This window comes from Oenanthe melanoleuca, chromosome 2, assembly GCF_029582105.1.
Source record: "Oenanthe melanoleuca isolate GR-GAL-2019-014 chromosome 2, OMel1.0, whole genome shotgun sequence".
Classification (NCBI taxonomy): Eukaryota; Metazoa; Chordata; class Aves; order Passeriformes; family Muscicapidae; genus Oenanthe; species Oenanthe melanoleuca.
Window position 1 is genome coordinate 5,096,203 of NC_079335.1, and position 13,510 is coordinate 5,109,712.

General features: G+C 45.0%; 1 protein-coding gene across 1 annotated transcript in view; it reads left to right on the forward strand.

Annotated features, from left to right (window-relative positions):
• The window catches only part of KCNK9 (potassium two pore domain channel subfamily K member 9), an 88,057-nt gene extending 75,455 nt beyond the window's left edge, over positions 1–12,602 (forward strand). Inside the window, exon 2 of the mRNA XM_056484418.1 lies at positions 11,761–12,602. Coding sequence (XP_056340393.1) covers positions 11,761–12,602 — 842 coding nt within the window. The remainder of the gene's footprint in view (positions 1–11,760) is intronic.
• The last annotated feature ends 908 nt before the right edge of the window (positions 12,603–13,510 follow it).

Here is a 13,510-nt window from a genome sequence, read left to right on the forward strand (position 1 = left end):
GGAGAGAAATGGGAATGTTGGATTGAGGGCTACAAAAGAACAGTGTGATAAAAGGCAGCATAGAACAAGAAAAGTACAGGCTGTGCATCAAAAAAGAACTTCCTAATAGCTGGATCTACTGGACAGGGCAACAGTTTCCTAAGGGAGAGAGCAGAGGCCCTGTTATTTCAATCATTTAAACAAAACTGGACAAAGCCCTGGAGAATATATTGTAAGGAACAATCATATGCCACCCCCTGGGAATGGATAACATGACCTGATAAAGTCTTTTCATAGTGGTTGTGGCCATTCTCTTCAGATTGAGAGCTTGTTCTGGGTATGATTTGTCTTGGGACTGGATATGATGTAAGCCTCAGGTCAGTCCTCTGATTGATTCAGAGAACCAAGCAGAGAGGAGGAAAGGGAGGAAAAGAATGCAGGGACAGTCAAAAATAGAGCTCATGGGGAAATATTGACTCAGAAGACAACTGCCAACTGCTGCCCAGCTGGAATCCAGCACAGAGCTGCTGTTGGTTTTGGGAGGAGTCAGGAATGGCCCACCAAACACAAACCTGAAATATCAGAATCACTCTGTTTAATGCTTGTGTCCTCACAGAGCTGGAGAGGAACCTCTCCTCTCTTTCCAGCCTCTTTTCTGAAGCAGAGGAAATTTTAGGGATAAGCTGAGGTACTGTTCTATCTGTACAAAATGAACTGGTGAGTGTTGGCATCCTTGACTTCTTGGGAGGTGGTAAACCAGGTGGAAATTACCTAACAGCTGCTCTGTTACCTTATTCAAAAGAATTGTCAGTGACTGCAGACATCTCCTATCTGAGCAGTAAAAATAGAGGCTAAGTTCAACAATGGGAAGTTTGAGATAATCAGATCTTCTGTGCCAGATAGATGAACAGAAAGACTGTGATTTCATGGGGCCATTTGAAGTTTTCCACTTCCTCTCATTTATTTTTTTTTAGTAAGCCCCTTTATAATGTACATTTTAAACAGAAAAAAAAAAAAAATAAAAAAAAAATATTCACATTCAAAGAAAAAACAATAACAAATCCAAGCAAACACAGAAGTCTCAAATATTTGTTTTTTTTTTTTTTTAAAGCAACATCTTCCAAATTTTGTCTTTTGCTAGAAACAAGATGTTCCTTGATGAGCAGTAACAGTCAAGCCTGGTTTCCTGTGAACTTAAAAACATCCCTGGGTCTCTTGAACCCTGATTTGCATCTTCATCCTTGCAGGCAGATAGATATTCCATCACAGGCTGGTTTAGAAGGTGATGGAGACATTCCTGCAGTTCTCTCCCATGCCTCTACATCTCACCCCACTTTCCAGGACCTCCAGCTCCTGTTCCTTTCCAGTAACTGGCCAGAGAAGGAGCTGATCCCAGCTGCAGCTCAGCCTGCATGATGTGTGTGTTGGTTTTTAGGCCCTTTTATGTGTATTCACAGATTGGCCAGATGGCAGGCCCAGCAGAACAGATCACTATCAAGTTCACATTACAGTTTCTTCTAAGTGGTGGAAATTGGTGAGCAGCTAGCTTCAAAGTTATCATGGAGGAAAAACAGATGGTCAGAAATACAGATATAGATGGCTCATCCTTACCAAGGAATGAGAAAAACACAGAACTAATTAGAAAAAGGAAAATTTTTTATGCCTTGGTTTAATCTCATAAACCTATTCCTTACTGCCATAAACCACTGGGTATTTGAAAGGGCCAAATGTGACCAAATCATGTTTTTGCATTATGCAAACACAAAGCTCAAAAGAGAGGAGCTGTTTCCTGCTGCATTTTGAAGCTGTTTTCCCTGAGCATATTGGAAGTTTGATTTCAAGATCAATAAAAAAAGAAGTCTGTCCTTGTTGTGGGGAGAAAAAATCAGTGGAAGCCTGTTGCATCCCTGCCACCCAGAACAGATCTTCTGCAGGTTTGATATAAAAGCAGTGAGTGCAATCTCCAAGGTACCATGGCCTTACTTCTGCAGCAGGACATGGAAGCAATTCTAACAGACCAGGGATGAGAGCCCATGCCAAGCTTGTTGAGGGATTTAGGATTTGAGGTTGCATCTGGGCAGGTCAGACTCTTTTTCTTCTCCTGATTCCCAACAGGAGATGATATTATCATGTATTATCATGATGTGTGTTCCTGTGGGGAGACGTGTGCCATGCTTTGTCCTGGCATTAGAGACTGTCTATTGAGCATGGAAGGGGAGGATGCCTCTGAGGATGGAAAGGGATGTGCAAAACTAAGAGATTGTTCAGCTGAAGACTACAGTGAGATCAATCAACTAGGGAATAAAACAAAAAAAGAGGTCCTGGTGATGTCTGAGGAGAAAGGCAGCAGGGTTCAGGGGGAGGAGGGAGCAGTAGCAGTGCCCCAGTGCCAGGAGAGTGGTGTAGTTACACAGCAGATCTCACCCAGGTAACAGCAGCTTTTGATGACCTGACAGGGGTGCTGGGAAGGATAAGGATGTGACAGGAGGGTCTCAGATATGTATGTATAACAGAAAGATCTTTAAATGTAGAATCTGAAGAAGGTTTAGAAATGATAGCAAATTTTGATATAGAAGAAAAGAATTGCTGAGCCAGTCTTACTGGGTAACTGTCACAGTGTGACTTGGGTCTGCCAATTTTAATATATTTAATTTCTTTTAGAGATAGGATTTAGGAGCAGAGACAAGGCAGGCTTAAAACTTAAAAGGGTATAAGAAGAAATTTATTAATAACACAAAAAAGAATTCAGAATAAGATTCCTAGATTATTCCCTCTTCCCCCTTCCTTCATTCCACATTTCTTAACAACATATAGAAAACACTTCAGTCAGTTATTTACTTGAATAATCATTTCAGTTCACTCTAGAGAGAAAAGTCTCGTTTTTGGTTTAGGCTTAGGGGGTGTCTCACTTTCACAATCTACGTCTGCCCGGGAAATATTGCAGATTATGACTCTCCTCCCATTTCCACTGTCCTTCCAGAGCTGTGCTATGGGTTATATTACACATTTGGGGTACTTCTTTTAAAGGCAGGCTGCCAAAAACCAAAATTCTCTTCATCTCTTTTTCTATTAAATGTCTCTTTCCATATTTCCAGTTCCAAAACAGAAAGCCCCATTTCCTCAAAGCAAAAAGGTCTTCTTTTCAAGCACTTAAACCTCCCCAAGTATATTTCACAGTTTAAAGGAATTTTAGTGTAGCCACAGTCCCCTTACAGCCCACATAAAAGTTTTCAGCTTCTTAACAGTGGCAACTCTTCAATCTCTTCCCATCTGAAAACTTAGCTTTCATTTTACTGACTTTAGTAGAATCATTCCTCTCATTCCGGGGAGCTCGGGAGATCCAGAGTCTCATCCAGACACTAAAAAGGTTAAAGTTGCATCCAGGACGTGAGGAACCTGGGCCAGACCATTTCTGGAAAAACTCTGAGCCATGCGGATCATCTGGGGCCTCTCTTCTCAGAACGGGCTGGGGAAGGGAGAGCCTTTGGTGGCTGCCCCATCCCCCTGCTCGGCCGTGCTGCGTGGAGAGGGGAGCCGAGCAGGGCCGGGCTGGGACTGGGATCGGGGGAGCCGGGAGCCGAGCTGGGGCTGGGGCCGAGGCTGAGGCCCACAGAGCCAGGATTGGGGTGCCGGGACCGAGGCCGAGCCCCACAGAGCCGGGGCTGGGGCTGAGCCCTGCAGAGCCGGGATTGGGCTGCCAGGACCGAGGCCCTGCAGAGTCAGGATTGGGGTGCTGAGGCCGAGGCCAAGCCCAGAGCCGGGATTGGGGTGCCGGGGCTGGGGCTGAGCCCTGCAGAGCCAGGGCCCAGGCCAAAGCCACCTTACCTCTGGAGAGGCTGGAAGCCGAAAGAGAGCGGCCCACCCCCCACCAATGTGATTTATGAACACGAAACAACTCTCTCATGGGCCACCTGGGATGCCAACCACCGAGTCAGCCTCCGACTGGTCCCCGCATCCCGCAGGGAAGCTCCCAGAGAGGGCACAGCCCTCCTGTTCCCTCAGGCAGCTCTGCCCCCCTCCTTCCATGTGGAACCAGCGCAGTCACTAAGAGGGCAAAGAGCAGGTGAGTTGGAAGCGGGTTTTAGGACTCTGAGCAAAGGATAAGCCCACCTCAAACAAAAGATGTTTTTATACCAAGGAGAAGGATTTTCACAGACAAACAAAAATACCACGTTGCAAGTAGAGAAAAGATCTCAGAATTTTCCGCTGCAAGAAAACTGAAAAACAACTTCTAGCTTGAACTGTAACATACTAACTTTTGGTGATTGGAGAATAGTAACACGAATATGGTAATGTTAGGATAGGCTATAGGTAATAGTAAAGGTATTGATTGGTTGTTATGTAATAAGATGCACAGCAGAGGAAGAACTATAATGCTTTGTAACATGAATAGAACAGAGCTTCAGGACACACAGCTTGCCTGTAGCCATCAGCTATAGGCCCACCCACGACCCACAACTTCTGTAACCTCGTCTATGCAATAAACAACATCTGGAAAGCCGTCTGAAGTCTCCATTTCTCCACCTGGCTCTTACACAGGGGAAGGTCTATCCTGGTGAATGAGTTACTACCAGTTAGTTAGATGAAGTCTTCCTGATCCCTCCTGAAAATCTCTTTCATCTGCACCGCAAAGGCCACGTTGTTTCTTCTCCCTGCTGAAAGCTGAAAGCAGGAGCAGCACATCCAGCAGACACAGCCTGATCCTTGTGGCAGCTCCTCTGACGTAGGTGAACCTCTGAAGTGAAGTGTGTGACATCAGGAAGATGTTTTAATCTGAATTACTCTTGCCCATCTGAAGAACAGGTGTCATTATCCTCTCTCCATTATCTCCTGGCCTGGGCTGCTGCCAGCATGAGTAAGAAGGGTTTGAGTCACAGGGATGGAGAAGTTAATTCCTTCCTGGGGACTGCTGTCATAGACAACCTGGCCCAAATGCCCATCATGGGGATGAATGATGTGTAGATGAATGAGGAGAGAATCCTCCTCCTAAGAGAAATAAGGCATCCCTCATAAATAATGTAGAGCATTGCTTTGACCATCAAGACATCTAAGACTTATTGCACATTGAATGTGAATGAGGCTCAGCTGCTCTGCAGATTCACTCTGGCCTAAGCACGACTCATAACTAACTCACCACTGCAACAGTTTTTATTTTTTAACACTGGCCATGTATTTGGCCTGGTACCAATGCACATCTAGAGACAAACCTCTCTCAATCTCTGACAGAGCCCAACATAGAAAACCATTCAGAAACCCCATGCAGGCTCTATCTGTGCTATTAAGTGAAGCAGGACCTGTGTTTTGTAGGAAACAGAGGCCAGCAGAGATGACAGACTGAGTGCCAGAAACAGATAAACACATGTACTGCACCAGGAGGGTGCTTAGTTCCACTGGACCCAGTGTTCACCTCCCTGTGTGGACCAGGCATGGACTTTGCCTGGGACAGGGCTGGTTATTCCAGGGGGAAGCCATAATGGGCTGGGCTGATGATAAGAGTGTGACCATCATGGACTGGTGGTGGAATTCATCCTCAGAATCACAGAATCATTAAAGTTGTAAAATATGTTTAAGTTCAAGTCCAATGGTCAACCCAGCACCAATGTCATGTTTACCATTAAACCATGCCCATGTTTTCTGAACACTGGACTGCTTCCCTGGGCAATCTGTTCCAATGCTTTATATTCCTTTTCATTATTTTTTCCCCTAATATCTAACCTAAAGCTCCCTTGGCAGAATTTAATCCCAGTTTAGTTTGCCAGAGTAGATACTGCCTTGCAGTGTTGGAGATGGCTACTATGTAGATGCAACACACTGAACATATTCAGGATTTTTTCCCATAATGTTTTCTTTTTATGGATTTACTTATTCCAAGCAGTCTGTACCCCTACAGTAGCATGAATTTTGCCCTAGAAGCAAAGTATTATTTCAGGGAATTTGTGTTGGAGGACAGGACAGATGTTACAGACCTGTCTGTACCCTCCAGCTGAGTGTGGTGCAGAAATGACTGATGTAGATCTGAGCAAGCTGCTCTGTCCACATGAGGTTGTAAAGTGTCAGAGATAACTTGTTTGGGGCCTGAATGCAAGATGGCATTTTTTGTGGATAAAAGGTCTATAAAATCATGAGTGACATGAAGAAGGGGAATGGGGAATGATTGTTCCTTGTCTCTTCCAAAGAGGAGGAGATACCATTGCTATCAAATGATAGTAATGAAAGGGAAGTAAAGGAGCAATGGCAATTGTTTAGAGAACACATAGTTGTTCTATGAACCTTCTTGCCATAGGGTGTTAAAGATGTTCAAGGGACAATGCCCAAGCTCATGGAAGAGAAATCCATTTTGCTAAACCCAGCAAAAACTGGCTAGGAAAATCCCTGAGCACCAAATAATGAAGCTGGGTATGTGAACTCTTGGGGGGAAATTCACATGTAATTTTAGCATTCCTATCAGCCCTCTGTTTGTGCTCACTGTTGGATTCAGGGTAGCTGTGCACAGAGTTGCTCTCCATGTTCTGGTTGTGGGCTGGCACACCAAGACAATGTCTCTTTACAGCACAGAAAAAGATACTGGGGTTGTCCCCAGATGGACCTCATAGGGATTTTAATGAGTGGTTTCTCTCTGTGTCTCATGTGAAAGGCACCACAGAAAAATAAGCATTGAAGAAGGCTCTAAGTGTTTTTTCCTCAGACCTTTATAGCTACACTCTGGAAAACAAGACAAGAGAATTATTTTTCTCTTCTAGAATTACATGTAGGTGCACGTGTTCTTTGAGAGTTTTTCATCAGAGAATGGAAGGAAAGGCCTGGAAAAGCCAAAGGCAGGGAAGACCCCAACAGAGAACTGATGTGGTGCCAGCCCTGACATTGTGATCCTTTTCTTCCCTTGCCTGCACCTTCCCGCAGTTCTGCTTGGTTCTATAGCCCAGCTGTGCCATGACTGGGAGGAGATGGATTTTGTGGTGTGTTGGTGCTTCACACTCCAGAACTGGAGTAAAACTGAAACATGACATTTCCTTGTGCCAAGCTATTCTTCTTGGTGCCAGCCCAGATGAGCTCTGTCTTGAAAGCCTAAGCAGCTGGGAGGGGTTTTGAAAGGGAGGGAGAGTACTAATGGCATTCCTTCCAATCAGGGTGAGAGTTATTTAGACTTTCCTTGATCATTCAAATGATACCTCATTAAACACCAGACAAACTGCCTGCTGTGGTCACATTGCTGCATTGTGGTACCTCAGCAAACCACTTACTGTGCTAGGGTAGGATGGGTGGTGTTTGCTAGGTGTGGTGCATCTGTACCTTTCTCACTCTTAGCTCAGCTCTGTGGCCTGTTAAGGGAGGCATGTCCTGTACCCAGTACTGAGGTCTGCTGCTCAATCTCCTTCACCACAGAAGAGAGAGAAGCCCTGATGCCATCAGTAATGTTTCTGTTTTTCTTTAAGCCTTGTGTTTCTTAATGATGGCACAAAGTCATCTCTTTATACTCTGCTAAAGGGCAGTGACATTTGTGTGGAGGAAATCAGGAAGAATTTTGGTAGCTAGAATCTGCTACCAAGGCAGTTACTTCTGCTTCTGCCTTTCCTTGATGCAAGTAAAACCCAACTACCTGGAGTAAAAACCAACTACCTGACTCTGTGACCTGTGTCCTTTCCCAGCATTATTGCTCCTTTGTGCCCCTCTCCCTCTTCCCCTTTTTCCCAGAGGCAGTCTCTGATGCTAAGATAGTGGTTTGCTTTAGACTTGAAAAATATTGAATTTCAGAGAACGTACACTACTGCAGTTTGCTTTCCATGTGTTACTCTGTACACTGCTGGATAGATCCTGCAATGCTTAAGAAATGGAGAGTTAGGTCTGTCTTTGTTGCATTTTCACCCCCCTCATTTCAGTGTGTTTAAGGCAATGGCTAGGGTGTCTATTCCTTAAAGCCATGTTGTATAGGAAAAATCTCTGACTCTAATCCTCTATACATTTATCTATTTGTAGAATCTTATTCCAGCTTCATTAATAAAGTCCTTTCTTTATCCCAGATTCATGGTGAAAATACAGTAAGCGGCTTTTATCTGATATTTTGGAAGATGAGTATGACTTGGGGCTCAATAGAAGTCAAAATTTCTGGATTTTCTGTCTACCTGTGTGAATTGGAGGGAAACTAAAGTCTGCTGGTGTCTGTGTTTCCCTATCTGTAAAACAGGGATATGGATATATTTATATCTTATGGGATATGTAATTACAGAGTCTGTGACAAATCTTAGAAATTCAACTGTGAGCATTTAAGCACATACTATTAATGTTTCATGATGTCCCCAAACTGTTCCTTAGGGATATCTTTAATGAGAAGGATATAGTGAGATCAAAAGAAACCTTTTTTCACCCCAAATATTTTTTTTTAGAGCCCAAAGTAAAAGTTGTTTCCACCAACTGCCATCTCTGCAACCATCTGGAAAATCACATTTTCTGAAGCTTTCTTTCTTTTTATCATCTGTAACTAAAGCTATAAAATAGGAGATGTCCCTGGTTTAATTAACACCCCTATAGTTCAAAAGCTGATCTTAGTAATGAGAGGCAATTATAGCCTTTATTGAGGGGCAGTCAGGTGGAACTAACCCACCATCAATCTGGTGAGACACTTCCCTTTCCAGGTACTTTGGTGTTTTTTATGATGAACAGGCTACCTGGCTCAATACCATAGTTGAAATATCTTTCCTTTATAACCTGGAAAATAACCTCCTGTTTTGAGTTTTGTGCTTCTTTTGTAAAGTGGTTTTTACAAACCCATCCATCAACAAATACCAACTGACCTCAGAATAAACCTGTTGCTTTTTGAAAGGGATTCTTGCTGGTTTTCTTGATTTATTTTCCTTCTCTACTCTTTCTTTACCTTTTGAAGGTTGCCTGGTGTTCATATTTCAGTTGTAGTAAAAGTGCAGACTCTGAGATGCAGCCCCATCCTGGGAGGAAGGCAAAATTCTGGGATCTGTACCTCAACTGGTGTGGCAGAGCTACAGAAGGTCCAGAGGAGGACATGGACATGATCAAGGAAATGTGACTTCTGCTACATGAGTTAAAAAGGCTGTGGCTTCAGTTTAGACAGGAAAAAGCTGAGAGCAGAGATAAAGCTGAGTTTAGCTGAAAACATGAAGGTGGTAGATAAGGAAGATTTAGAACTTCAATTCTGTAACTAAGATGTTCTAGCTGAAACAAGGAGATATCCTTGGAATTAAAATGTACCTTTTTACATAGCAGATAGTGAACTTCTGGAATTTGTTGCCTCAGGAGATTGAGGAGGTGTGCAGTGTCAACAGTTTTGAAAAAGGATTGGACAAATTCAGAGCAGCAGTTCCATGACCAGAGTCTAAAGATGCAGGGCAGGGCTCCTCGGTGCTCCTGCCTCAGTGGTACCTCATATCAGGCCTGTCCTCCAGCTTCAGATCTGTAATAATGTGGGTCTGCTGAATGCCCTGTTTTATCTGCCAGCCTTCTATGGGTATCCTGATATCTCAGGGGTCTGGTATAAAGCTAGATGATTCTTTCTGGAAAACTGATTTAAACCCTCAATATCTCCCAATGCAGGCTCCTACACTGGAGACAGTCACTCAAGGTGACTGTCATGATTAGGATGTCTTCCTTGGGCTGTTTACAGGTACTTGTCTGCCAGTGCTGTGGGTGTCTAAATTCTTCTGCAGTCAACAGATGTCTAGTCAGTCTAATGGGAACCTAATGAACATGATCAATGAACAGTCAGAACTGTCATTTCAACTTGCCAGACTTGGGATGGTCAGTGAAAAAACTCACTACTGCCTGTTTGCATAGAATTTCTGTTGACTGTAATGAGAGTTTGCATACATAGAAAACTTGCAGATACATAAATGTAGGTATATTAATCTTAAACAGAGTTCTGTCCCAAGATTTCTATTATAATGATTTTAGAGGAATAGTTGTCTCCTGAGAATCACTTACTGACCTGTTTTAGACACTTCTGTGTGCACAACAGGAACTGCCCTTGTGAAGTACAGAGTTCCACTCGCTGACTAAAGGGACTCTAGACAGTGGTACCCACATGGTGAATGGACACCGTGGCCAAGTGGGTCACAGCCATCTCATTTTGGAGACTTTGGTACAGTCTCTGAAATCTCAGCTATAAGAAATGTAGATTTTTTAAGCAATGTAATCTCAATAGGTGTAATTATAACATCAAACAGCCCCCTGCTTATGGGTTGATTTAGAATAAAGGCTTAGCCATGATTTTACCATCTGAAAGCCATGCTGTGAAATGTACATCCTCTATCCTTGGATTAGTTTAACATCCTGATTAAATTGCCTTTGCAATACTAACTGTCGAAGCTATACAACTATGGCACAAGCTGGTAAGTTGTTTATTCTTCCAGTAAGTAAAGATAGAAGGGATTAAATCCCTAAATTCCTATGGTGTTCCAACAGTGAGTCACTTTCATTAGGTGTCTAGGAGAAAGGGTTATTCAGTATGGGACAGTTTGAAAAGGAATTTCTTTGGCTGGTGGGCCTGTGGATGTCGTTAACTCCATGCTGTCAGCAGCCACAGAATTTGGATGCCATCACTATACTCTGGTTTTGGGACAGAGAACACCAACTACTCTCAAAAACAGTCTGGGAAAGTCTATCTATTTCCAAATTTTTCACTATTGCTTGTGACACTGAACAGACATGAAATTTCTTCAGTTAGTCAATGTGATATAACCTTGTTTAGGAGACTCAATATTGTTTGAGGTAGAATGGATTGTCCATTCTTTGACCTTTCCCACTCCTGCATGAGTGTTGTTGTTCTGTGCCTTATTTATTTCAGGGGCATGAGTGAGGAGGAATGGGAGGGTGGTGTGGCTGCAGTGTCCTGCAGCTTTGGATCTGGTATCAGAGCGACTGGCGTGGCTTGAACCATGGGGGAGCTGTGACCATGGAGTGTCCTGCTGGCTGCTGCTCTCAGCCCTGCTGGCTGCTGTTCTCAGCCCTGCTGGCTGCTGCTCTCAGCCCTGCTGACTGCTCTCAGCCCTGCTGGCTGACTGCTGCTCTCAGCCCTGCTGGCTGCTGTTCTCAGCCCTGCTGGCTGACTGCTGCTCTCAGCCCTGCTGACTGCTGCTCTCAGCCCTGCTGGCTGCTGCTCTCAGCCCTGCTGGCTGCTGCTCTCAGCCCTGCTGACTGCTGCTCTCAGCCCTGCTGACTGACTGCTGCTCTCAGCTCTGCTGACTGACTGCTGCTGTTTTCAGCCCTGCTGGCTGACTGCTGCTCTCAGCCCTGCTGGCTGCTGCTCTCAGCCCTGCTGGCTGACTGCTGCTGCTCTCAGCCCTGCTGGCTGACTGACTGCTGCTCTCAGCCCTGCTGACTGACTGCTGCTCTCAGCTCTGCTGACTGACTGCTGCTGTTTTCAGCCCTGCTGGCTGACTGCTGCTCTCAGCCCTGCTGACTGCTGCTCTCAGCCCTGCTGCTGCTGCTCTCAGCCCTGCTGACTGCTGCTCAGCCCTGCTGACTGCTGCTCTCAGCTCTGCTGGCTGACTGCTGCTCTCAGCCCTGCTGGCTGACTGCTGCTCTCAGCCCTGCTGGCTGCTGCCTCAGCCCTGCTGGCTGACTGCTGCTGTTCTCAGCCCTGCTGGCTGCTGCTCTCAGCCCTGCTGACTGACTGCTGCTCTCAGCCCTGCTGACTGACTGCTGCTCTCAGCACTGCTGGCTGCTGCTCTCAGCCCTGCTGGCTGACTGCTGCTCTCAGCCCTGCTGGCTGCTGTTCTCAGCCCTGCTGACTGTCCTTGTTTCCATCCCTGCCAGGTTACGGACACGCTGCCCCAGGGACGGACGCAGGGAAGGCTTTCTGCATGTTCTACGCTGTGCTGGGGATCCCTCTGACACTCGTCATGTTCCAGAGCCTGGGCGAGCGCATGAACACCTTCGTCAAGTACCTCTTGAAACGCATCAAAAAGTGCTGTGGCATGAGGAGCACCGAGGTCTCCATGGAAAACATGGTCACTGTGGGTTTCTTCTCCTGCATGGGGACACTCTGCATTGGAGCAGCAGCCTTTTCCCAGTACGAGGAATGGAGCTTTTTCCATGCTTACTATTACTGCTTTATAACATTGACTACGATAGGCTTTGGAGACTATGTGGCCCTGCAGACCAAAGGGGCCCTTCAAAAGAAGCCTCTCTACGTGGCTTTTAGCTTTATGTACATTCTAGTGGGGTTGACAGTCATTGGGGCATTTCTAAATCTGGTTGTTCTCAGGTTCTTGACCATGAACAGCGAGGATGAGAGGAGGGATGCCGAGGAGCGGGCGTCCCTGGCAGGGAACCGCAACAGCATGATTATCCACATCCAAGAGGACTCCCAGCACGGCCGGCCGCGGTACAAGGCTGAAGTGACAGACCTGCAGTCAGTTTGCTCCTGCATGTGTTACAGGTCCCACGAGTACACCAGCCGGGTGGTGTCCCACCAAAATTCGTTCAGCTCGAAGCTGAACCCCCAGTACTTTCACTCCATCTCTTACAAGATAGAGGAGATCTCGCCAAGCACATTAAAAAACAGCCTTTTCCCATCTCCTGTCAGCTCCATCTCACCTGGGTTGCACAGCTTTACAGATAACCACAGGCTGATGAAACGGCGAAAGTCCATTTAAAGGGATTTGTCTTATTTTGCTTTCCTTGTTTTTCCCAGTTCTTTGTTGTTTTGGGTTTTCTGTTCCTTGAGTGAGACAGAGCGAGGCCAAAGGGAGTAGAGCAAGCCAGTCCTCCTCTGAGACTCAGCTCTTGAGCATGAAGCATGGATTATTACTGTTCCAGCAAAGTATGCCTTACATTACCCCCTTGGTGGATGTCAGAGGATTCAAGGTGATGTGAAGTGGGTACCAAATCCAAAGTTGCACACACAGCTGGGAGCCTTCATGTGCCACTGGCACTCCTGACCTAACAAACTTTTCCTCACGAGCAGGTTGCAGTGTGTGTGCGTGTGCCTGTGCGAGTGCGGGGTGCGTGTGTGTGTGCGTGTGCAGTTCCACAGCCAGTGCCATGTGACAAAAATTAAAGCATCAGGTATTATTTTTTCTTTTGCCCTTGAAGCAATTGTGTTCCAGCCTGCTTTTTTTAGATTGCTTCCAAAAGGAACGGGGAGGGTGGGAGGGGAGCCAATTTGTTTTGGTTTTTTGGGGTTTTTTTTTTGCCAAGACAAGCATGCGCCATAAGCAGTCAATATACCAGGTGTATCATGGTATCAAATTTTTTAATGCTAGATTTTAGATTGTATCAACATTTTAAACAAGGCAGGAGAAGATGGATCATTTTAGCTTGCCAGTTCAAAATTAAAAAAAAAAAAATAAAGCATGCACTTTGTAAAACTGGTATGCATAATAAAAAAAACACAAGAAAAACTAGCAATGGAATTAATTATCAAAAGCAAATAACCATATTAATTTAACTATATTTAATTTTATAATTTTCAACTGTTCCAACAATTTGCAGAATTTTTAGGATAAATTGGGAGAATTGTTGGAACAGGAGAGTGTATTTTGTTATTTTAATTTTTATTTAT